The sequence below is a fragment of the Vipera ursinii genome, assembly GCF_947247035.1.
Source record: "Vipera ursinii genome assembly, chromosome: 3".
Lineage (NCBI taxonomy): Eukaryota > Metazoa > Chordata > Lepidosauria > Squamata > Viperidae > Vipera > Vipera ursinii.
The window spans coordinates 146,825,599-146,853,023 of NC_139516.1; the positions used below are offsets into that span (position 1 = coordinate 146,825,599).

A 27,425-nucleotide genomic window follows, 5' to 3' on the forward strand; every position below is an offset into this window, starting at 1 on the left:
TGTTATGCGGCACTCGGGATTCGACCCACCAAACTGCCGACCTTCTGATCGACAAGCTCAGCGTTCTAACCCACTGAGCCACCACGTCCCTTATGCTTTCTTTACTTCCTTGCTAATACTACTTCTCCACAAGAAGGGCCAGGTTACACCAGCAGCAGCAAACTGTGGGAGTGGCATGTTTCTGTGTACAAAAATTTGAAGGTAGGGAGAAGATTGCAAAGAGATTTATTGGGCACTAGATCAACTGTGCAAAGGAAAAGATTCCCAGCATAGACTGAAAGCTGGAGATTACTGCTGTCTGAATAAGGGGAAATTGCTGAGAAATAAAAACATAGATATAGGTGAAGTGGGTGCTAAAATCAGAACCTTCTTTCAGAGTTTACATGTGCTGGGTTGTTTTTTTTAAGCACACTCGATGATGAAGCTCTGGAATAAGGATGCTGAACGGATAATCTTTCAATCCCGCAGTATCATATTAGAGCCACATCTTTTATATTAGAAATCCCTCAGCTCTATTAAACATGGGACCAAGTTCTCTCACACTCCTATAGTATATTTAATGAAGGTTGAAGGTAGTAGATTCGATGCAAGATGAAAATGCAACATGTTGCCATTACAGAGCATTGCATGCCAAAACAACTAGACACAGAGAGTTTTTTCCCCTCATGCCATCACTCTGCTGAACACTTAATTTACACAGTTCTATCTTATGCCTGAGGGACGCGGTGGCTCAGTGGGTTAGGACGCTGAGCTTGTCGATCAGATGGTCGGCAGTTTGGCGGGTCGAATCCCGAGTGCCGCGTAACAGAGTGAGCGCCTGTTACTCGTCCCAGCTTCTGCCAACCTAGCAGTTCGAAAGCATGTAAAAAATGCAAGTAGAAAAATAGGGACCACTACGGTGGGAAGGTAACAGCGTTCTGTGCGCCTTTGGCGTCTAGTCATGCCAGCCACATGACCACGGAGACGTCCTCAGACAAGCGCTGGCTCTTCAGCTTTGAAACGGAGATGAGCACCGGCCCCTAGAGTTGGAAACGACTAGCACGCGTGTGCGGGGGAACCTTTACCTTTACCTTATCTTATGCCTAAGTATATTACCCGTGTAGTATTATTTATTTAGTATTTATTAGTTGAATTTATATACCACCCTATTCCCGAAGGACTCAGGGCGGTTCACAGGTATTGTATGGCTATATTACTTTTATCCTTCTCATCTGTTCCACTACCTTCTCTGTTGATATCATTATTTTGATTATCCTTTATTATGATGATTAATATTATTTTGTTGTTTTGCATGTACACTGAGAGCTTATGCACCATAGACAAATTCCTTGTGTGTCTAATCATACTTGTAATGTAGATATGCACATGAGAAGTTCAGGAGGAGTACTGGTGTTTATTCCAAAAGAATTGATGCTCTCAGTGAAGTTGTTTGGTACCCAGATTGTTGTTTAGACCAACAATCCCATAGAGATCGATGGGAGAGAAAGGAGCTGCCAAACTCAGTATTATGAGTAAAGCTTTATTACTAACTAGTTTGCTTGCCTGTGAGTAGTTTGGCCATAGTTGGATTATGACAACACAACTTAGGCCTGCCCTTATGTAATAACTTTCATTAATTTGAGAACTGCTACAGCTTCAAATACTGCCAGATGTTTACATTGTAATTCTTATCTGTCTCTAGTAGTGCTGTATAGTAACAGCTGGATAATTGGTCAGTTGAGAGAATCTGTGAATTTAAAATGTATAACAGTATGTCTTCAAGTTTTCCATTAAAAAAGCTCAAGGAGCGGCACTAGAAAACAACTTCTATTTGAATCTTCAGAGAGATACCACCTGCTAAAGAAAACAACTCTGATCAAGAAGGACCTATGGTGTTACTATAAGTAGGGCAGCCATGTATGGGATTTCCATATGCCTATAATTCATCTGTTCCAATCAGTGCTCACCTCTCATATAACCAGCTATGGCTTGAAAGCTATATAGGCAAAACTGCAGAGAGTAATTTTGCTTCTTGATACCTTGCTAATCCTTTTTCTAACTAAATGTTTCAGCATTAAACTCACACAAACTGGTTCTTGGTGATGCTGTAGTCAAGAATTTACATAGTGAGAGAGCTTCAAACTATACGCTATCAAGATAAATGGAAATAAAAATGACAGTATAGTCCATTTTGTTCATAATCCATTGCTAATAGAAACTTACTTCATAACCTATAAATAAGATAATATTTGTCCATGTTATTAGGCAGTTTTCTCAGCCTGGTACCTTCTGGATATGGATTTCAACTCACAAAGTTTTCAGCCAGCTTTGCCATTAGCCCTTATGGTTGACATTTCCGGGAAAATGCAACCAAATTGATGTGAAGGGATTTTATTATGCTTAAGGTTGATATTAGTAGTGATACTTTGTAATAATAATAATATATATATATATATACATACATGTGTGTGTTTGTTTGTTTATGGGCAAGCAGTTTTGTAGGTTCTTTTTGTAGTTTTGGGAAATTGGTTATATAAAAGCAAATGTTTCATGCTTTAGGTATAGGTGATTGCTTACATGAAAAGAGCATGGTAAGGGGAGAGGGGAAATGAGTTGTGGTGGAGCCTGGGTTGCTGTGTATGAGTCATCATCTAGGAATTATTTTTCTGTACCTTTTGGTTCCTAGTACCAAGGCCAGATCTCTTTGTTCTGGAAAGGTATAAAAGGTGGAAGACATCTTTCCTGGTTGTTGCCTTCATCTCTCTACCAGCCAGGAAGAGAGATGTGGCCACCCAACTCTATTTTGATCAAAATAAAAGTTGTTTGCTTGTTGAAACCTCGGCACAGGAGTTTCTTTGGCTCTTTTAAATTCCTGAGTAATGCTGGGGCAATTGTGAGGCTAAGTGTAAAACCTTACAGATGGCTATATCTGTCAGCAGATAATTCATTCGTTTAAATCTGTGTTATAAGGAAAGAAGTATTTCCTTTTGCCTTGAATCCTTCTGCATTTGCCCAACTTCAGATTGTCTGCCAGTTTGCCAGCCCTTTCTTAGATTGTCACTGCACACTGTCGCTCATGGCCTGGCAGTGGTGGGATACAAATTTGTGAACAACTGGAGTCCATTCTGGGCCTGGACAACAACAAATTAGCTACCGGTTCTGCCAAAGTGGTGCAAACCAGTTGAATCCACTGCGGCCTGGTCATCTCACCCTTGCACTATTGCAATGCAATGTAGTCTACATGGAGCTATCCTTCAGGAGTATTTAGAATCACAGCTGGCAAAAAATGCAGTACAAACAGTCTTAGGGAGCCCCTAGGGCAGACATGTCAAACACAAGGCCCAGGGGCCGGATCCAGCCCACAAAGTGGTTTCATGTGGCCCGCGAAGCCATCCTGGAAACAGTGAAGGAAAGGCCCCCACTGCCTCGGCCCTGGCCCAGAGACCCTCCTTCTGCCAGAGACCCTCAGATCTGTCCCATTCCTGCCCAGGCCCCCATAGGCACCCTTGATGAGAACGATGTAGAGCTGGCCATGCCCACCTAGTAGGCCATATGCACTCTAGCCACGCCCACCCAGTAGGCCATGCCCACCCAGGCCACACCCACCCAACCCCTTGAGGGCAACTGCAATGCTGATGCAGCCCTCAATGAAATTGAGTTTGACACCCCTGCCCTAGGGTGACCCAGGTTACACCATTATTGTGCAAACAGCACTGGTTTTTGGTTTGCTTATCCAAATTCAAGGGTTTGGTTATCACCTTTAAAGCCCTTTATGGCCTGGGTGCAGGTTATCTGAGGAGCTGCCTCACCCCAATTGGATTGGCCTGCCCCAGTCGCTTTGGCAGAAAGAGATACGCTCTGCATCCCATCAGCCAAGGAATTGTAGCTGGCAGGGTCCAGGAGAACAAGCTTTTCTGTCATGGTTCCCACTCCTTACAATGTGGCCCTATCACCACCTTCTTGGCCTTGCAAAAAAGCCTGAAAACCTGGCTCTGCCAACTGACTTGGCAATGGGGGCAGTGGGGGGGCCTTTGGGAGGTGGCTAGTAGATTAGCAGAAGATTCTACCAATTATGTCCATTTTAACTCTTTCCAATAACTGATCTTTCTATAAATTGTGGGGGTAAAAAAATAGGTGAAAGTTTCACATTGGGAAATATTATAAATGTGCAATTATTCAAAAGAAAATCCCTCCTTCTCAGCAGTACCAACTCTTTCCAGCTATATGCTTGGCATTCATTTCAGCCTTGTGACGTGAATGGTTTCCCAAACAACATGGTCTCACATTTCTGAATCAGATTTTATATTAAAAATACTGGCAGGACACCCCTTTTGTGCTGTTCCCATTAAGCCCCTAGTGTGAATTGTTCAGAACGGTGATTTTCTTTTCTTTTCTCTTTTTCTTTTTTGATAATAGATTCTCTCTATTAGAGTTCGCTCTTTCTTTGGCAGTAGCTGCACAATTAACGTAGCCACCTTAAAGCTGAGTGGGAGAAGAAAAACGCTGAGCCACTGAGAGAGAAAGTATACAGGCTGCCATAATTGCTATCCGCTGGGTAACTGAGTACAAGCAAGGTGGGGTTATGGACATGACCTACTTTGATGGGTTTTATTATAGAACTAGGACATGAATGGGAATCCATCACAGCATTATTCTGAGCAGGTTTAGAACAGCTTTGTTTAATTCTCAGTTTCTTGTTCAGCCAAATCATTGTAACTGGCTCACTTCTATTCAGCATAAGCAATGAGTATCATGAAGCTGAGGCGGGGCTTATGTAAAAGGGCCTTAGTGCTTTTTTTAATTTAAAAAAAAGCCTTTATTTTAAGTACATGGTTGGTTCCAGATTTAGCCCCATAGAAATCTGTTACTTATGATTCATATAAGCGCAAAGTGTTCTTCAACACTTCAAGAAAGCTAAACAAAATGTGGAGTAAAAATAAGACGGAATACGAGAAGAGATCATTACTGCTTTCCGATTCTCCTAACCCTGGCAAGTCAACTATTCAAACTATACGGGCCATATTTTGCCGCCATTCCTACTGCAGAGGCTTCATCTTGAGGCTTTAAGCATCCCCATTGATTCAGAACAAATTGGAATAGAATAGAATAGAATAGAATAGAATAGAATAGAATAGAATAGAATAGAATAGAATAGAATAGAATAGAATAGAATAGAATAGAATAGAATAGAATAGAATAGAATAGAATAGAACAGAACAGAACAGAAAGGGACCTTGGAGGTCTTCTAGTCCATCTCCCTGCTCGAGCAGGAGAACCTATACCATTTCAGACAAGTGACTGACTGTTGTTGTTGTTGTTAGTTGCGAAGTCGTGTCCGACCCATCGCGACCCTATGGACAATGTTCCTCCAGGCCTTCCTGGAGTGACTGACTAGTCTCTTCTTAAAAATCTCCAGTGATGGAGCACCCACAATTTCTGGAGGTAAACTGTTCTACTGGTTAATTATCCTCACTATTAGGAAGTTTCTCCTTAATTCCAGGTTGCTTCTCTCCTTGGTCAGTTTCTAACCATTGTTTCTTGTCTTGTCCTCTCGTGCTTTGGAGAATAGTTTGACCCCCTCTTCTTTGTGGCAGCCCCTCAAATACTGGAATACTGCTATCATGTCACCCCTATTTCTTCTTTTCTTTCAAGTAGCCAAACCCAACTCCTGCAGCCTTTCTTCATATGTTTTAGTCTCCAGGCCTTTGATCATTTTAGGCTGTGGTACTCTGAACTGAAAGAGAAAGAAGTGGATGCAGAAGAAAAAAATGTCAGATTCACCTAGGTTGTGAATGTACTTAGCTATGATTTATGGAATACAACATGGTTGGTTGCAGCTACCTAGTTTGCTAGACCATAACGTATGCTTTGCAAAATAGGTAGTTCTTGACTTATGACCATCTGTCATAAATACGAACCAGGTGGCAAGCATCTGAATTTTGATCACATGATCATGGAAATGCTACAATGGTTGTAAGTGTGGAAAATGGCCATGTCACTTTTTCAGTGTCCTTGTAACTTCAGTCACTAAATGAACTGTTGTAAGTTGAGGACCAACTGTTACATGTTGTATTGAACCAAAACAATAGGACAAGTCTATATTATATATGGAGGTGTTCTCTCCATCATTTTCTATTTCTTGCTTAAAGAAGTGGACAACCAATCCTTTTTAAACATTCTCTGGAGTGTCCAATACACATGGAAAAATATTGCTGAATTAGTTCTATCTTAAATATCCTAAAGATCTGTTTAGTAGGAAGAAGCATTTTAAATGTCATCAGATTGTAGGAGATGACCAGCTGAGCCTGAGGGAGGGGTCAAACTCATCATAACTCATGAGTCCCTGCACACCCACCAGAGATCCAAATCTAGCCCATCTTGAATGCCTTTCTTATCTCCGTTCATTTCCCTTGACTGTTAGTTGGCCAGATTCTAATCAGTTTGCAATAAATCTTTATACTCATTTAAACTGCCTGAATCTCCTGATTTGCCCAGCGCTTGACACAAATAATCTTATTACTGGTTTGTCGACATAGGATATATCAAGTCTGCATTCCAAAATTCTTGCAAATAATTGATTTCTATCTTTAAAATATTCTAGTCTATAGAAAAACTGGTGTAGTATCATCCAAAATGTTTTTCACTATTGGTAATATTTCAAGAGTTTTATAAAGCTGAGACATTTGGACCAAATTTTGAAATCATAAGGTATTCTGAATTTTGAGAATTAATTCTCCAACAACCAGTGGGAAACAACATGGGGGCACATTTGATCACTGCAAAAAACAAGGAACAGCTGAAAACCTTCCTCTAGTTTTTGTGGAAAAGAGGCCCAGGCAGAAAAGAGAAAAAAAAGGCACAAATCACTTTGAATATTGCTTCTATAGACAGGGCTTTTTCTTGGCATACAGCAGTTATGATTATTGATTGTTTGTGACTTTCTAACTTATAATAAAAAAGATTCTTTTCAGACACTATTAGATTCTTATAAGGTTGTCTAATTGCTGCTGCTGCTAATAGTTGGGGAAAACCTGCCATATATAAATTGACAAAGATCATGCTTACCGTACTTTTGATTTAAAATATTGATAACTTCATCCACTCAGGAGTTCCCTTCAAAAAACTTTACCTGTGATTTTCAGACTAGGGTTATCCCAAAGTGTAAGCTTATGAAACGAGTAAGGATCAACGTGTTTCTCAATATTTTCCAACCTGCCTTTTGTGTTGTAAATACAATTGAGCATTCACTAAAAAAAGGAATGAAACCCCTGCCATATCAGAGGAGTCGAATAAAAACAGCGAAGTGAATTTTCAACTTGATTTTCTAAATTTCATAAAAAGTAGAAGTTAAATATACAATACCACCACCACCCCCAAATGAAGCTGCAAATGAATGAAATGAAAACTATTTTCTTTGTAGGGGGCTGTTCTTCCCAAATTATTTATCAGTCTGCTTAAAACACCTGAAAGTTATTGACATGGGAATCCCTTGAAGTACACAGTGTCTATCTTGAAGAAAATTCATTTCTACAATTATTTATCTTTCCCCGTGTACTCCTGAGGAGTTTTAACCATCTGTTTGTTTATATCAGTGCCAATCTGAAACAGGCAATTTGGTGTCTATACTAGCACTTTTGAATTCCCTTCAGTTGCCCTAGTGCAGGGGTAGGCAACCTCGGCTCTTTTATGACGCATGGACTTCAACTCCCAGAATTCCTGAGTCAGCATAGGTGACTCAGGAATTCTGGGAGTTGAAGTCCATGTGTCATAAAAGAGCCGATTTTGCCTACCCCTGCCCTAGTGCCTAGTCTGTATTATGTTTTAACAAAAAAACGCAAATTTATTTTTCTTTAGCTTATTTACCTTTCTTGCACAACAGCTTATTTGCTGTCTGTTTTTATTGCTGTCATGTGTTTTTCTGTATTTTGTTTTCTGTATTTTAATTGCATGTTTCACTGACTTTCTATTTACTGTTCTCATGTGATAATTTGTGTTAATGATTTTGATAATATCAGGATAGTTGCAGATTATTCTGTGTGCCTTTTATTTGGTTTTCATCATAAATATTTTACTATCATTTCTAATTTTAATTCCTGGGTTTTGTCAGTAATTGATACTGAGTATTTGTGATTTACATGTTACATAAATGTTCTCATCTACAAATACAGCAGTATTTTCTTTGAGTATTTATTGCAAGATATTTATTCAAACATCAAGTAACTCACCCTTTAACCACAGACCACTTTCAAATCATTGAAGGAATTATCCTAGTTGATTTGAATGACAGTAAATCTTGCTAAAAAGATTCATAATGGTGAAACAAACTTAGCTTCAGCCACCTCTATATCCATAATGTGCTTTGATTGCCTCATATTTCTGAATAAAAATAGAAATATCAATCAATCATATTCGAGACTTGTCAAATTTTTAGGGAAGGCAGATTGCTCAGGATGGTGGATTAAAGGAGGTATACTCTATAATGTATGTACCAAAGTCACTGTCAAACATTGAGCACTGACATTTAATTAAGAATTTGAGCAATAACATGCAGAACCTGTAGAATCTTTACAGTCTTCAACATCTCAGATATTTAGGCCTCCTTAAATGAAATGGAGGAAGGGGAATATCATTTATAAGGCCATACAAACTGCATCTTCAACCCTTCCTTAAAGAAGCTGGATTCCAAGACTCGCACAGCATCAGCATAATCTTTGGACAATGCATGTTATAGGAGTGGTAGGCAACGTCCTCAGCTCTAGCTTGTGTCATCCAGTGCTACTGATCTCTTTTGATCCTCCCATGCATTTTTAAAGATAAATAGGAAACAAATTGCTACCGAATCTTCTTAAACTTCCTTTCACAATCCAGAAGGGAAAGTTCTCTCGGACGTCTCTGGGATCTTCTTCCCGGATTATTGGTGACTATTTGTTGCAAAGTGCTGCAAATTAATATGTACTTTGGTAGCACTTTCCAAATGTGGCTTCAACATGGATAAATATGGCCTATCTTGCTTTACTGAGCTGCCCTTCCTCTCTTTTCTCCTTTTCTTTTTCTTTTTTGAAAACCCAGCTGAGGAAGTGGAGAGACTGGCTGCAATGCGTTCGGACTCATTGGTTCCAGGGACACACACCCCTCCCATCAGGAGGAGAAGTAAGTTTGCCAATCTAGGAAGACTTTTCAAGCCATGGAAATGGAGGAAGAAGAAGAGTGAAAAGTTCAAGCACACATCAGCAGGTAAGTTGCAAAACCTCTTTTCAGCACCAAATTGGATTAATGTTTGTTTTGATCAATATTTGTTCCCCCACCCACCCAAAAGTGAAATAGAATTGCTATGCTACAATTGTCTCAACAGCTATAAAATGTTTGGGTGATTGGTAGTAATTTACAGAGTAGCAGTAGAAGTGCTTAGGTGGAAACAGAAAAAAAACAAAAACAAAAGTTCCTTAACACTTTTCCCTCTACTGCAGACATGTCAAAAACAAGGCCCGGAGGCCAGATCCGGCCCGCGAAGTGGTTTCATGCGGCCCGCGAAGCCATCCTGGAAACAGTGAGGGAACGGCCCCCACTGCCTTGGCCCTGGCCCAGAGACCCTCCTTCTGCCAGAGACCCTCAGATCTGTCCCACTCCTGCCCAGGCCCCCATAGGCACCCTTGATGCGAACAATGTAGAGCTGGCCATGCCCAACCAGTAGGCCATACGCACTCTAGCCACGCCACCCAGTAGGCCATACCCACCCTGGCCATACCCACCTGGCCCCCTGAGGGCAACCACAATGCTGATGTGGCCCTCAATGAAATTGAGCTTGACACCCCTGCTCTACTGCTTTGCTCCAGGTTAAATGCCTTGTTAGTCCATGGTGTGGGTGGGCAACTATGGCAATTTTACAACATGTGGACTTCAACTCCCAGAATTCAATGCTGGCTCAAGAATTCCTAGAATTGAATTCCACAAGCAGTGGTGGGATTTAAATATGTGAACAACCGGTTCTCCGTGTAGATGCCTGTTGTGATTCAGGGTCAGCCTGTGGGTTCGGCTGTTGGGTCGGACGACTCAGAGGAGGAGGGGGTGTTGAAGAGCTTGCTGAGGGGGTTGAAGAGCTTGCTGATGAGAGCCCTCAGCCAGGCCCCTCCCACCTGGTCACGACGGAGACCCAGCTGTGTGAGCCTGACAGCGTGGATGAAGATGACCCACAGCTGGCCCTGTTCAAGGACGCCCGACGCAGGAGGCAGTCAATCAGGAGTAAACAGAGGAAGGCAATGGGGCATCTCGGAAGGAGGCAGAGAGAAGCCACGCCCTGAACTGTATAAAAGGGGAATGCGTGGGAGGGCTGGTTTGCTGAAGGCAACCGCTTGAATAGTTCCTGTTTCATAGCTCCTGTTTCATGGTTGGTGTCTTGTTTTGCTCTGTTTTATGTTAATAAATTTGGCAGGCTTAATTCCAGCCTCTTGCCGTTTATAAAGGGGTTGTCCCTGCCTTTTCTGCAGGGCTGGTAGCAGGCTGGTACAGAACAATGCCACTTCTGGAAGTCAATTCTGGGCCTGGGCACCAAAAAAAAATAGCTACCAATTCTGCCGAACTGATGCAAACTGGCTGAATCCCACCACTGTCCCCAAGTCATAAGTTGCTATAGTTGCCTAACCCTGGTCTATGGCCTGAACAGGCACATTTCTTTTATGGAGTGGAAATGCATCACAATATATTCCACTTTTTACACAGAAGCAGGTGAGCACACTGTGGTGTTAGAATCCATCTTTCTCCATGACATGTCTTTACTCACCAACAAGTCACAGTCTATATAGCTGCTTTGTTGGCATACAGTTTCATCAGTTTCCTCTCAATTTTCCTTCTTTATTGTTGCTTCCTGTAATATATAAGATTTATCTTGACCAGATTCTCAAAACTGTAATACATCCAATGTGTCTCTTAGTATTTGCTTTTAAGGAGCCAGTTACCATTCTTTGCTTCCGGAAATCAACCCTTGTTACTTTTCTCTTTAAATTGCTCAACGTATTGTGCTAAAAGTGTTTTTCTATAGACTAGCCAAGGTGGTGGGTGTTAATTCCCAATGTTCATTTGGACGAGAGAGATAGGAAACTCATTCAGGAAGCTAAAGAGAATATCGAGGTAATTAATTTATGAGTTCCAATTAAAATGTCTTAAATTTAGAGTAAGAGCCCTCCTGGATCTGAGAAAATGTCTGTTTATTCAAGCATCCTATTTCCCTTAGTGACCAAAGAGAAGGCTTTGAGGAAATTTCCTTGCTCTTTCGTCCCAGCAACTAGTCTTCACCATTCTGTTGCCTAAAACAAGGGTGCAAGCTTTCAAGTAATAGCAGAATTTTTGGACCAGATGAAGAGGCAAGGGAAAAAGGAAAGAGTGGTGGGAAATGTGGCCTTGAAGATTTTGTACCAGTTTGTAACTGGAACTGTTCTATCGGGGCAATTAGATAAATACTTGCAGGACCGTCTGCTACCGGGGACGACTTCCCATCGCCCAATGCGCTCACACAGAGAGGGCCTCCTCAGGGTGCCGTCGGCCAGACAATGTCGGCTGGCAACCCCCAGGGGGAGGGCCTTCTCTGTGGGAGCACCAGCCCTTTGGAACCAGCTTCCCCTTGAGCTTCGGATGGCCCCGGACCTCCGGTCCTTTCGCTGCGACCTTAAAACTTTTCTCTTCCATCAGGCTGACCTGGATTGATGATGGGTTTTTAAATATGTTTTAATTTTTAATTGTAGTTAATTTATTTTGGGGCTGTTATTTAATTCATTTTTAATTTTTGTATTGTTGTTTTTTATTGTTGTAAGCCGCCCTGAGTCCTTTGGGAGATAGGGCGGCATATAAGTCCCAAAAATAAATAAATAAAATAAATAAATAAATAAATGTAATGACCCAAGGCCAAAGTTAGGGAGCAGCTGAATGTGAATGGTGATGAGCTTACATAGGAGGAAACCAAGTGGCACAATGGTTAGAATGCAATATTGCAGGCAAACTCTGCCCACAGCCTGGAGTTCGATCCTAACAAGACTCAAGGTTGACTCAGTCTTGCATTCTTCTGAGGTACGTAAAATGAGCAATCAGATTGTCCGGGGCAATATGCTGACATTATAAATTGTCCAGAGAGTGCTATAAAGCACTATCGGGCAGTATATAAGTATAAGCACTATTGCTATTGTTATAACTGGCTGTTGAAAAAAAGCGAGACTATAGGTAGCCCATGATTTACAGTAGTGCATTTAGTGACCATTCAAAGTTACAACGGCACTGAAAAAAGTGACTTATGACCGTTTTTCACACTCATGACTGTTGCAGCATTCCCGTGCTAATGTGATCAAAATTTAGATGATTGGCAACTGACTCATATTTATGACGGTTGCAGTTGTCCCTGGGTCGTGCGATCCACCTTTTGCAGACTTCTGATAAGTAAAGTCAATGGGGAAGCCAGGTTCACTTAACAACTATGTTACTAACTCCACAACTGCAATGATTCACTTAACAACTCCCATGTAACACCTCTGCTCCGCGAACTGCATTGGCTTCCGGTTGCCCTCCGGGTGAGATTCAAGGTGCTGGTGATGACCTATAAAGCCCTAAATGGCTTGGGTCCGGGATATCTGAGGGAACACCTGCTGCCGGCATCAAGCTCCCTTTGTCCTGTGCGCTCCCACAGGGAGGGTCTTCTCAGGGTGCCGCCGGTAAAAGATTGCCGGCGGACAATGCTCAGGGGGAGGGCCTTCTCTGTGGGTGCGCCTGCCCTTTGGAACCAGCTGCCTGTAGAGCTTAGGACTGCCCCTGACCTTCGCTCATTCCGCTGGGACCTGAAGACCTGGCTCTTCGAGCTCTCTGGCCTGGTCTGAGCATATTAATTGGAATTTTAACTGTTTCTTAACTGGGGTTTTATTGCAAGGTCTATATAATTCTTTTTAATTGATTTTAAGTTTTGTAATTGTCGTATCTATTTTTTTAAAAATCTTGTGAACCGCCCTGAGTCCTACGGGAGAAGGGCGGTATATAAATTGAATGAATAAATAAATAAATAAATAACTGTGGCAAGAAAGGTCATAAAGTGGGCAAAATTCACTTAACAACCAAAATTTTGGTTATCACTGAAAAACTGCCATAAGTCCCTTTTCTCAGTGCCCTTGTAACTTTGAATGATCACTAAATGAACTGTTATAAGTCGAGGACTTAGAGCAAAGTCGTCATGTATATGTAATCATATTCTAGTGACTGCTAAAAAATCTTTTTGGAACAAACCTCCTTATTTTTCTTTCAAGTTTTTGCTGACAACAAAGCAATACTGTACCTTTAAATCAAAGAGAGAGAGAGCAATCTAGAGCTTATTCAGACACTTCATCACTTCAAGCACAGTATTTGAACAGTCAAAACCCTCAAGGGGGAGATTTTTTTTTTCAGATCCTTTAATTATGCAAGCACCCCAATTCTACTTATGTACTGAACTTTCTGCTATCCTACTCAGGGCCACGAAGCCTGCGTTCCTTTGGGAATGAAGACAAGAGAGCAGGTGGTGGACAGATTTGTAGAACACTGAAAACACTTGGCCTTGTTCTCGTCTGATGAAAATATATCCGTAGTGTTATTTCCTGCAACACATCCTAGGATTTGATGGGCTGCTTTTTAATTATGAAGGCGGCATCATAATTTCTCCCCAGGGTCATTGAGAATATTGTTAACCTGATGATCAACAGAAGAGCGCAACATTGCCGGTGGCTTTTCTCTGTAAAATAGGGGTCTTAGGCAGGGGTGTCAAACTCAATTTCATTGAGGGCTGCATCAGCATTGCGGTTGCCCTCAAGGGGCCGGGTGGGTGTGGCCTGGGTGGGTGTGGCCTACTGGGTGGGCGTGGCCAGTTCTACATCGTTCACATCAAGGGTGCCTATGGGGGCCTGGGCAGGAGTGGGACAGATCTGAGGGTCTCTGGCAGAAGGAGGGTCTCTGGGCCAGAACCAAGGCAGTGGGGGCCGTTCCCTCACTGTTTCCAGGATGGCTTCGGGGGCCACATGAAACCACTTCGCGGGCCGGATCCGTCCCCCGGGCCTTGTGTTTGACATGTCTGGTCTTAGGGATTGTCCAGTACCTTCTACTTCTTCATTCATATTCTCAATGGGATTTTTTTTTCCCCCGCCCTTTGGAGGAGGCGTATGAAGTAATAATTAGCAGAAGGCACTTGCCTAATCTAGTCCATCACCTCAACTTCTTGCCACTCATAGTACTTAAATTCAACAGACAATTCCAAAGTACATCTAGCAATTATAGGTAGTTCTCAACTTGCAACCCACAGTTTCTGTTGCTAAGGAAGACAGTTGTTAAGGGAGTCATGTCCAATTTCATGAGCTTTTTTGCCACAGTCAAGTGAATCACTGTATCGGTGAATCATGTGGCCTTTAAGCAAATGTAGCTTCCCCCATTGGTTTTCCTTGTTGGAAGCAGGCTGGGGAGATTGCAAGTGGTGGTCACATGACCTCAGGACACTGCAGCTATCGTCGATACGTGCCAGTTGTCATGTGCCTGAGTTTTGATCACATAACACGGCGATAGTTGTAGGTACAAGTACCATTCGTAAGTCACTTTTTTCAGTGCTGTTGTAACTTTGAATGGTCACTAAACAAATGTTTGCAAGTTGAAGACTTGCTGCAATATTTTATCCTTGTATTACAGATTCAAAGCTAAGGTTTGTATAGAGTGTGACCTAATGAGATGAATGAGTTGAAGAGCCACCGCAGTTGGGTTCATGCCAAACTTTAAACATAAACCATAGCTTAAAATCCCATTCTCTGGGTTCACGCTAATTGGGGAGGAACAGACTTCAACTCAACCCCGACAAGACCGAGTGGCTTTGCATACCTTCATCCCGGGTTTATTCGGACATTCCACCTCTCGTTATGGGGGGCAAATTATTACCCCCCGTAGATAGGGCTCGCAACTTGGGAGTCCTCCTAGATTCACGGCTCACCCTGGAAGACCATATAGGAGCTGTGACTAGGGGGGCTTTCGCCCAGGTTCGCCTGGTGCGCCAGTTGCGGCCCTATCTAAGCCGGGATGATCTATGCACGGTCACTCACACGCTCGTGACCTCACGACTAGACTACTGCAACGCTCTCTACATGGGGCTGCCCTTGAGGACCACCCGGAAGCTCCAACTGGCACAGAATGCAGCCGCGAGAGTTGTGTTGGGAGTTTCCCGATACTCCCATGTCACACCTCTGCTCTGTGAGCTGCATTGGCTGCCAGTTGTCTTCCGGGTGAGATTCAAGGTACTAGTTATGGTATTTAAAGCCCTACATGGCAGGGGTCCGGAGTACCTTAGGGAACACCTGCTGCCGGCGTCAACTTCCCTTCGCCCTGTGCGTTCCCACAGAGAGGGACTCCTCAGGGTGCCACCGGTCAGAGAATGTAGATTGGTGGCCCCCAGGGGGAGATCTTTCTCTGTGGGCGCTCTGGAGCTATGGAACCAGTTACCGGTTGAGCTCCGGACAGCGCCGGATCTTCGCTCCTTTCGCCGCGATCTGAAAACATACCTGTTCGAACAAGCCGGCCTGGCCTGAGGGTGGGATTGCTGGGGTTTTTATTATCATTTTATTGGGGGTTTTATTAATGTATTTATTGTTTTTTTTATGGGCATGTATTTAATAACTTTTTAATTTTTGTAACTTTATGTTTTATTCTTGCCCTGTACACCGCCCTGAGTCCTTCGGGAGAAGGGCGGTATAGAAATATTAATAAATTAAATTAAATTAAATAATATTGGTACACTACTCAGCACTACAGTGTTGGGGTTCCTGACCTGGGACAGGAATATTGTCAGAATGTTGGAATAGAAAAAGCGGATCCTAACTATATGAACTCCACTTTCTGAATACAAAGGCTGACTGGTGTTAATGAATATATTTTTCCAATGCACAAATATAAACTTTCTGACCAAAAGAATAATATGTAAATATTATTTGGTAGATTTCTACTATGATAGAAGTAGTTCTTACCTAATCCTAAATTGACATTAGTTGTTGCAATTGTCTATTTTTTTTTATGAGACTTTGATAATATGGGCGTCCAATGAAAGGAGATGTTTATTAAGCTTCTCTACAGCTGAATCTTTTTCAACCTCTTAAAAACTTGCTTAACTGCAAATTTATAACCATTAAGAAGCAAACTTTGACTTACTGGATTTGAAAAGGCTTTTTAAGAATGTACTCACACTCATGCTTTTGCTTTAATGACACATTTGTGGGGGGGATCCTTCTATGTATCAATACTTACAGGAAAGAAATGTTTAATGAGGCCATTTGGATTTTATGCTAATTACACTTCCAGCTGCTATAAAGATTATGTACAACGGCTTCAAACTGCAATTTCATAGTGCCATTCTAAAATGGTATTTTCCTCTACCAAAGAAGAAGAAAAACAGTGTGAAGTTCATTTGGAAGGAGGGACTTTATATAAACAGGATATAAAGCTGTAATAGGCAAAATAAAAGTGATTCTCTCCGTTTTCTCTATCATAATTGGTGGAATGAGTCACATTTCAAAGGATCTGTCATCAAAAGTAGCAATAATGGTGTTCCTGGGACTGCAGATGCAATTTAAAAAAAATGTTTCTCCTGAATAAGATAAATGTGTGTCAGTTGCAGCTGTCACACTGAAAATATTTGCAGCCATCTAAACAAGGTAAAAAGGTAAAGGTAAAGGTTCCCCCGCACATGCGTGCTAGTCATTTCCAACTCTAGGGGCTGGTGCTCATCTCCGTTTCAAAGCCGAAGAGCCAGCGCTTGTCTGAGGATGATTCCACGGTCATGTGGCCGGCATGACTAGATGCCAAAGGCGCACGCAATGCTGTTACCTTCCCACCGTAGTGGTCCCTATTTTTCTACTTGCATTTTTACGTGCTTTCGAACTGCTAGGTTGGCAGAAGCTGGGACGAGTAATAGGCGCTCACTCTGTTACGCAGTACTCGGGATTCGACCCGCCAAACTGCCGACCTTCTGATCGACAAGCTCAGCGTCCTAACCCACTGAGCCACCGCGTCCCTCATCTAAAACTCAGTGCCAAATATCTACTAATGCAATCAGCCACAAAATAAAGTGACTGAGATTTTTTTATTTTTTCAGAATTTGGAACTGAAATTTGAAATCCTTGTCTAACCCTATGCTATCTAAGTCTACTCAGAAATAGGTTTTGCTGCTGATGGCTGGCAGGGGAATTCTGGAAGTTGAAGTCCATGCCTCTTAGAATTGCTAAGGTTGACAAACACTGATCTACACATTGGTGCACAGTATTAACTGCTTTATTTATGCAGTGAAGAGAGTTGAAACTAAAACCCATTGCGTTCTTGGACAAGTTTCACTTTTTGTAATAAAATGTTAAATGTTACACAATGTTTTTTTTAACTTGTATCATGAGAATGTTCTGAAAAGAACCTATTTTTCTATGATGTTTACCTGGGCCTTCCTACGTGAAAGATTCCTCTATTTAATCAAGAAAATCCTCCAGATCCATTTTTCTACTGAAGGTGTTCAATGTTTTAGAAGCATTTTGTACATGCTGAGTGTCTCCTTGAATGTACACTCAACCAAAAAAGGCCTAGCTAGTATCAAGTCTCTGATAAGTGTAACAGCGCTGCGTTTTTTGTTCTCATAGGTCATAATCTACTTGATTCAGACCCATAATTTAAAATATGTTAAATATTAACAATGAACTCTCCCTCTGTCCTCACTGAAACTAAGCCTAATCCAATAATCACTTCACATCTCTGCCATAAAAGGATTAGACCTCACAGCACAGTATGGCAGCAGGTGGTAGGAAATGAGAAACAAAAGGAAATTTGAGCCTTGAGACATTCTTCCCATAGGAATATAACTCAATGTGGAGATCTGTATTTTACAGAGCTCCGCCTTATTACAGAACTTACTAGTAATTTTTGGCCAGCTGTTTTCTTTCAGCAAAACCTAACTCACAAAACCATCAATCAAGAAGCAAACAATATTCCAAGCAAGCTAACAATAAACAGCCCAGCCAAGGAAACGTCCAGACCATTCCCACCTACATTGATAGAGCAAACCACCAGAATATTATAGAATTGAGAGCAATCCCTTCTCCCTGCTAGCACTGATGATGTTATTTAGTTTGGTAATGAAATGTCTGCAAGAAAACAACCAAGCTCAGAGAGCACCAAGGACCCTCAGAAACTTTTTTATGGAGATAAAGTGAGGAGAAATCCTTAAGTATCCCACCTTGCTTCTTCAAGAGAAGAAGCAGTATATAATTGCTATTGTAAATAGCTAAAAAAAATACCTTTTATGCAGCACCTTTTAAAGTTATCTATTAGTTTTGAGTGTCCTCTGAGTGCTTATCTGATGATTTAAGGATGCAGCGTGTATGGGGTGATATGGCTATGCAGGCAAGTATACTTTTCAAATTAGTTTGCATCAACCTTTGCCAACTTGGTGGCCTCCAAATGTCTTAGATATCATGAACCCAATAACATGGCTTCATGGAGTTATGAGTTCCCATATATTGACCATCATGTCCTCTTCTTTTCAATTATACACAATTTCCTCCAATATAAAAGGGTTGGTTAGAGTCAGCTTGTTGAATTTTTCCATGTTTACTTGTCTTTCATTAATCTTGCCAATATTAACATTAAGGTCCATACCAGCTGATTAAAAGGTTGCCCTATCACAAGAAAATGTAGACGGAATTTAGAAAAACTCATGATTGCCTATGAATCATTGTATGAATATTTGCAGGTACTTGGGAAAAGATGAGGGAGAAATCCACTGAAAATAGACATAGTGATACTTATTACTACTTAATGAAAGTGCTGTATACCATAATATGACTAGACTCTACTTATACTGATTTCCATGGTTTTCCTTAAGGATTTCTTAAGGAAAGCCCCAAAACATTTTTTTACCACATATTGCAGCGTGAGAACCAGGGCTGTTTTTGTCATAAAACGCTCAGAACGGAGTTCCGGCACCTTTTTTGGATGGAATCTTGTAGGATAGGCAAGGCGGATTGTATGACATGTGTGAGTTCCGGCACCTTTTTCTTTTACAAAAAAAGCACTGGTGAGAACTATTCTCTAGTTGAAAGAATTGTTATTTGGAGAGTCTGGGGAAATTAATCCTGTGCCTGTTGGTTTCCTACAAATACATTAAGTCAAGAATCTCACCACAATTTGTCCGAGCAAAATCAAATATTGTTGCAAATAAAGCCTTAGATCAGGGGTGTCAAACTCGCAATGTCACGTGACATGTCATGACGTATCGTGACTTTTTTCCCATTGCCGGCAATGGGGTGGGCGCGGTTTCGCTATGATGCTTCCGGCCTGCAGGCCAGCAGTTTGATACCCTGCCTTAGATTGTGCATATTCTATGTGGTTTCCATCTGATAGAGCTGCCAGAACCACATCAATGCTTGTTGCTGAATATATGTGAATGTAGGAGATGCTGCTTACATAAATATACTTAGTGAATACACTATTTACAACATGGGATTCATAGCAATGATATTAAGGACCCTCTGCCTGAGCTGAACATCATTACTGTATGAATTGCTGAAGGCTCCGATATGTTTATTTCTGTCATAGAAGGTCCAGCACCAGTTTAAAAGCCAAGGAGATGTTTACTTTTTGGCTGAAAAATATGCCTCCTAAACATAATGCTCAATTGAATATTGTCACTTGAATCTTAACAGCGGCACAACTTGAGAAATAGCAATAGTATTTAGACTTATATACTGCTTCACAGTGCTTTACAGCCCTCTCTAAACAGTTTACAGAATCAGCATATTTCCCCCAACAATCTGGTTCCTCATTTTACTGACCTCAGAAGGATGGAAAGCTGAGTCAACCTTGAGCCGGTGAGACTCGAACTGCCGAACTGCTGGCAGCCGGCCATCAGCAGAATTGGCCTGCAATACTGCATTCTAACTACTGCGCCACCACGGCTCATAGGGAATCTACTCTTCATGTGCACTCATTTATATTTATTAGAATATATATAAAAGAAACTGATTGTGTGCACACACGTGTATTTTTTAAAAACATCAATAGATTTAGAGATTTAGGAATACCTAAAAAGATATACAAGAACCAATTCGGTGTAGTGGTTAAGATGTCAGGCAAGAAACCAGGAGACCATGAGTTCCACCTTGGACACGAAGCCAGCTAGGTGACCTTGGTCCAGTAACTTTCTCTCCGCCATAATAAGCAGGCAATGGCACACCACTTCTAAAAAACTTGCCAAGAAAACTACAGGAACTTATCCAAGTAATCTCGGAGAAGCAGACACAATTGAATCGAAGGAAGAAAAAGCTAGTAAGAGGAAAAAGCTGTTTTTTCCAGGAAAAAAAATCAGAATCACTTGGTATGAGATTATCTTAGATCTGGTTTTCCCATGCAGGCTGGTAGTTGTGGGATTTGTGAGCCCTTACATTAGAAGAGCATCAGGTGTGAGAAAACTTCTTTTAAATTCTGAGTCTCATGGTCTCAAAATTAGTGCCACAGAAATGAAAAATAGAGAGCCACTCCATGTATTAATGTGTTTTCCTTCTAATTCTCATCTGGGAATGGTGGAAGAATTCCAATTCCATTATAGTTTAAATAAGCGTTCAATAACTTTTTCATTATAATTCTAGAACAGGTTGAACTCTGCCCTAAATATTAACATTACAATAATAGCAAGCAATTGCTAATAAACAGTGGGAGGAATATCAAATTACATTGTGAAGTAAGGTCAACATAACAATATCTATAGGCTGCAGACATGAAAATCAGTGACTAAGTCATTCGGTGCTGATTGAATTTCTAATATATATATTTTTGCTTAGACTTTAACAAAGGAGCATCAGTTGTTGCTTTAGCTGGTGTAGAGATGAGAGTACATAACTGGTGCAGCACTGCTGATAATGTACAGATTGCATTATTTTGTTCCATAGTTGCTCCCCCTTTGCTAAATTCTTCAGTGAAATGATTAGGAAACCTAATTAGTCAGCAGTACTTAACCCCATATATAGTCTTTGTTGCTAATAATGGTCAGCAGTATTTAAGACCCCATATATAGTCATTGTTGCTAATAATAGGCAAGCGCTGAGAAACAAACAGCAAATATTCATAATTTCATATATATGTATATGAAAAGGGCTAAAGACAAGAATTTCAACCATCTTGTTAGCATTTAAATGAGTTTTAAATTAATTTACATGGAAGCCATTCATATGGCAGCATGAGATCAATAGGTTGATTTTTTCCCCCTCAAAATACGCAGAGAGGGAGATTGGATTAAAGGCTTCCTTCCACTATGCCTATTTGTTAAAAATCTCCATTACAAAGCAGTTATTGGGCAACAGCAAAATGGTACAGAGGCATTCATTTTACAAAGAGTCCATTTTAATTCAGATATGCCAGGGCACTAATGCATAATGGGTGTTTGATTTAAGGAAAAATTGTTGGAGATATCCTTCTGCAAAATATTGTTAATAATTGCCTAATCAAAATCACCCAAATACCCTTAACAGAGACATAAGGCCCTTCCAGGAACAACCGCAACAATTTATAACAGTTCCTAAATGAAGTCAGTGATATCCACTTCTATAGGTTAGGTAGAAAGCATCTTAAACAACCTTTCCGTGTAAGGTTCACATATATTGGCTTTAAAAGGACCAACTTCAAAAGAAGAGTTGTTTACCTGGTTGAAAAGGACTTTTGCCTTCTGAGGAAAGTTTTCTTCCAGAGTTAGAATGTGTGCCTTTTATGGAAGATTAATACTTACACCAAACAAGGTACAGAATCTAGAGAAAACATCTCTGTTTCAAAGGCTGCTGAAACCCTATAAAAATGACAGCTATACTATACTAATCAGATGTCAGCAACAAATAGGTTCACCAGGTTCTACTAATATAGGACAATATAGGACACATTAATCCCAAAGCCATTCTTGACTTGCCTCTTTTCTTTCTGCAAAACCTCGTTGCAAGGTGAGTTGTAGCTCATCCATCTCTATTTATCAGGGCAATCACTACATATGGAGACCCAGCCCCTGATATATCTCTGTTTTTACACAGTCCCTATGTTTTTTCCCTGTTGCAAGCACTGTCATTATTCAGCACTCATCTCCTTCTTGGTGGTGTTAAAATTTCTGTGGCACTGCAGTAGGATGACCTTATTGGAACTTTCTTAACGGAGATGCTTAAGGGGGGAAAAATGGAGGGGGGGTTGCTTGAATCCAATTGCACTGTGCACAGCACAAGTTTAATTAGATAATTCATGCTCTCCCATCCCTGCAAGCCTTCTATCTCTCCGGTCCTAAATTTAAAATAACTGAGACTAGAAGTAGCATTTGCCATTATGGAATAATCCTCCCCTGTGCCTAAATCACAGCATCCAAATAACGAGTGCAGGACTCACATGAGACCCTAAATTATAAACAAAAATAACCGAAGCCCCACCTGCTTTTAATATGTATTGCAGGTAAAAAGAGACAGGGCCAGGGTGGCGTAGTGGTTAGAATGCAGTATTGCAGGTTAATTCTGCTGACTGCCGGCAGTTCGGCAGTTCAAGTCTCACTAGCACTCAGCTTTCCATCCTTCCGAAGTCGGTAAAACGAGGACCCAGATTGTTGGGGGGCAATATGCTGACTCTGTAAACTGCTTAGAGAGGGCTGTAAAGCACTGCGAAGCGGTATATAAGTCTGAGTGCTATTGCTTTGGTCACAAAGTTATAGCTGGCATCTTGACTTTGGGGACTCCCCCTCCTTCCCCTCCCAGGGCTCCTGATTTTTGTTACAGAAGATGCTGCAGACAGGCCTCCTGCACAAAGAAGAATTGCTAGAGCATCTCTTGAAGGCAGATGTGTAATTGTGACTGGATTTGCATGCCTGGTATTTGTGCTGCATTGGGAGGACAGTGTCTGCATCAGGGACTGAAAGGAACAGGCAAGAATCAGAGGCTGGAAACTATCACGACTTCTCTCAATAAACCCAGGAGCATAGGTAGAAGATGCCCAGGATTGGGCCAAAATGCTTAGCCTTCACCTAAATGCCCTTAACAGAGATATAAGGCCGTTCCATGAACATTTGTAACAACTGAAAACAGTTCCATGCAGGGAAAGTAATGTATTCCTTCTCCCAGCCCAATCCAGAAGCTTTTAAGTGATTGGGAGAAGAAGAGTTTTCTTCGTTAGATCATCTGCTACAACATAGCAAAATCCTGGAGCCTTTTATCCTTTTGAAAATCCAACTGGACAGCGATTTCAGGACTGAAAAAAAAACTGGACGTACCATACAGTGGTATGTTTTTCTTACCCTGGACGTCACGGTTTGGTTACTGTCACTTCTTCTTCTGACCCTTGTCTCTTTTTTGCTGCTGTCCCTGTCGAGAGCTCAGGCAACCTATTGACAAACAATCAATTAGACCATTCAGCAGCAGCAGCAGCAGCATTTTTTCCCATTCAGCTGTACCACCAACTGAGTCAATGGGATGAGTTCAGGGCAAGGGCAAAACTGGGAGAAGTTGAGATGTTTTGTCCTGTGTGCTGTACCCACCCAAACTTTCAACCTGAAATGTTGAATAGAGAGATCAAACAACTGTGTCAAAACTAATACCTGGAAAGAAAGAAAAAATAATAAGGCCAGGAAGAGTGCTGTAAGACCATTAATTTAATTTAATTTAATTTAATAATTTGATTTCTATACCGCCCTTCTCCCGAAGGACTCAGGGCGGTGAACAGGGCAATACACAATAAAAATCGAATACAAAAATTAAAAAAACATTAAACATCATGCCCATATGATGTTAAGAGTGAGAAGCAAAGTTTCAAAATACATGATTTGTTTAGGTGTAATCTGATTAAGTAAATATCTATTGCTGGGTCTTGAACAGAATTTGTTTATTTCCCCATCCCACAGCTAAGAATGGTGTCATCAGGGTTCTGGATCTGTGAAATGGAGTATAGGAACAGTCCAGTTTTAGATAGATACCTTTGTTATGAGATTCTCAGTCATCAAGGTCATGGTTGTCCCAAGGGTGCTGCCCCTGTGTTCAACAGTGAAGGGACACAGCATGGAAAACATCCTGCAGAAAGCACAGCTCCACAACACAGTCCTTTCAGCTGTTGCAAGAAGGCTCCACACCCATTTGCACTACTCAGGTGAACCTGAGGACACAGATAAACTTCCAAGTGGCCTCAATGACTCTCTAAAAGAATGCAAATGACCAGCTGTCTGCAAGGAATATAAATCCTTCCATTTCCTATCATCAGGTCAGAGCTGAAGATGCTTCTAGGATGAAAAGCGAAATGTCTTCAAAGAAAAAATGAGAAAGTCCAGTTGCCTCTTGAAAAAGTACCTTTGGGACAACCATGACCTAGATGACTGAGAATCTCCATAGACATTTAACTATGCATTGTAGGATGAACATCCTTTGAATAGTGTGGGAGTGTGAATGAATTTCCAGAAAAATTGCAGACTACAGGAACCATTTGTGCTTCAGTTTGAGATGCAGACAACAGAGACTCATCCCCATCAGCCTGCACCTGTGTTCACCAGTGAAGGGACGCAGGGCAGAAAACATGCTGCAGAAAGCACCGCTCCACAACACAATCCTTTCAGCAATTCCAAGATGGCTCCATACCCATTTGCACTACTCAGATGACCATGAGGCACAGAGAAACCTCCAAGTGGCCTCAAGGACTCTCTAAAAGAATGCAAATGACCAGCTGTCTGCAAGGAAATGTCAAACTCTGACTGATGATCCCAACAAAGCAAGCACACCTGAGACATTGCAATCTCTAATGCCAGACTTTATTAGGAAATGCATACTGGCAGTGATGAACTCCAAGTCAGCTCTGATTAAATTGGCATGAAAACAGTATATTCAAAGCAATAGCAACTTCCTTTCCCCCCTGACAATGCAGATCACATTACACAATTAAACTCTAGACAATTATTATGAGAAAGAATCTTCTTTTTCCAAAACAATCTCTGCAGCTGCAGATACAACACACATTTCATTCTCTCCCCCCCCCCCCCAATCTCTGTTGGCAAGTCGAGAAAAGAAAGAATCTGAAACAGCATGAAGTTTTTTCTGAACTTGACAGGAATATAAATCCTTCCATTACCCACCATCCAGTCAGAGCTGAAGAAGCTTCTTGGATGAGAAGCGAAATATCTTCAAAGAAAAACAAGAATGCCCAATTGCCTCTTGAAAAGACACCTTTGGGATGTGCTAGGAGAGTACCTTTTCCATGGAAACTGGGTCATCCTAATCTTCCAAAGTCTCAAAAGGTAGACAGGCTTCTACGAGGGCAATTCGGAAATAAACCTCCGTTTGGTTATCAATGACAGACACTCTCAGATATAGAACTTTTATTATACACATTAGAAAACTACATTACATTACCTTTTAACATAATTGCCATTCAAATTGAGGCACATTTCATAACGTTTTACAAAGTTTGAAATTCCTTCTGCAAAAAAATCTCCTGCCTGGGAATGAAGCCACCCTATAGCCGCATCATGAAGCGCATTGTCTTCATCGAAGCGGTGCGACGCAAGCCACTGTTTCATGTGCCTGAAGAGGTGGTAGTCACTCAGCACCAAACTGGGCTATGGGGGGGGGTGTGATCAAAAATGTTCCAACAGAACTGCTTCTAAAGTTCTTGGGGGCATCTAGTGGTATGCGGGCGAGTATTATCGTGAACTAACACCACACCAGAAGTCAGCAGATGCTTGGTATGGATGGCTCATCTGAGTTTTCATAACGTTTCAGTGGAATTCTGAAATGATGGTCGAACCACACTCCATGAACTTCACTAGCAGTATTCCTTTGGCATCTCAGAGTACTGTTGCCATAACCTTTCTGGCAGACTGTGTTTGCTAAGCTTTTTGGGGTTTCTTTGATGAATGCATATGACACCACACCATTGATTGCTGTTTGCTTTTGGGGTTCACAAACAACACCCATGTCTCATCACTGGTCACAATTCTGTTAACAAATCATTCTCCTTCCTCGGCATAATGCATGAGAAAGTCCAAAGCAGAACCCATTTGGTGTGTTTTGTGCTCCTCAGTGTCACTGCGTTTTTATGTGTTTGTCAGTTAAGCATGTTGCAATTCCACAAAACCCTGTTTAACTACTTGTCTTATATTTTGATAACGGATTCCGATTGGGCGAGCGATAAGAAATCACGTAAAAGTACTTCAGGTTATATGATATTTTTAAATGGATGTCCTGTGTACTGGCATGTGCGTAAACAGAATTTTGTTTCTTGTTCATCTACTGAAGCCGAATATGCTCATGTTTCAGATGCATGTAATCCTCTAACGTGGTTTGATGCTTTAGTCGCAGATATCTGGACACATCCGATTCGACCGATCACTGTGATGGAAGATAACGAATCTGTGGTTTATATATCTGAAACACGGTTTACAGGTTCAAAGTCTAGACACATTGACATCCATTATCAAAATATAAGACAAGTAGTTAAACAGGGTTTTGTGGAATTGCAGTATGTGCCTACACATGATCAGATTGCTGATATGCTTAACATGACATTTCCTGCAGCCCAGCATGAGTATCTGCGTAAGAAAATATGTCTTATCTGAGTTCTGCTTTACTGACAAAGAAGGGGTTGTCACTGCATTTTTATGTGTTTGTCAGTTAAGCACGTTGTAGTCTGCTCTTTGCCAGATGTGCTGTTATCTTATCATTGTAACCATGGTGAGTGTCACATGTTCAACCATGTTTTGGTTTCATGTCTGGCTCTACTACTGTGCGCATGTCCAAACAAAAGTTTCTTTTTCTTTCTCTCTCTGCTGTCTGGTGAAATAGAGCATGTAGGCAGTTAAGAGTCTTTGTTTTTTTTCTGATTAAAGTTTTTACAGTAGAATATGTTTCGGGTTTTCTTTCTTTTACCTGGAATGCACCATGCGTCAAATGAACCACGGTTCATCGACCTCTGATAAGGAGTTTTTGATTTACTCCTTTGACACTCAGAAAGGAGTTTTGGTACCCAGCGAGCACAGAACATGCAGCACCCCAAATTTTCTGTCACTACCTCATACAAAGGAACTAGTGATCAAATTGCCAACATATGCTGGATCATGGAGAAAGCTAGAGAGTTCCAGAAAAACATCTACTTCTGCTTCATTGACTATGCTAAAGCATTTGATTGTGTGGATCACAACAAACTGTGGCAAGTTCTTAAAGAGATGTGAGTACCAGACCATCTTATTTGTCTCTTGAGAAACCTATATGCGGGTCAAGAAGCAACAGTGAGAACTGGACACGGAACCACTGATTGGTTCAAAATTGGGAAAGGAGTCCGGCAAGGCTGTATATTGTCGCCCTGTCTGTTTAATTATATGCAGAGCACATCATGAGAAAGGCAGGGCTAGATGAATCAAAAGTTGGAATTAAGATTGCCGGGATAAA

The 27,425-nt window shown here is 41.3% G+C and overlaps 1 protein-coding gene across 1 annotated transcript in view; it reads left to right on the top strand.

Annotated features, from left to right (window-relative positions):
* PHACTR1 (phosphatase and actin regulator 1) overlaps nucleotides 1–27,425 on the top strand; it is a gene marked incomplete at its 5' end in the record, with an annotated part of 241,744 nt that overhangs the window by 140,978 nt on the left and 73,341 nt on the right. The window contains one exon of the mRNA XM_083357580.1: nucleotides 9,049–9,213. Within this exon, the coding sequence (XP_083213706.1) occupies nucleotides 9,049–9,213 (165 nt within the window). The remainder of the gene's footprint in view (nucleotides 1–9,048; nucleotides 9,214–27,425) is intronic.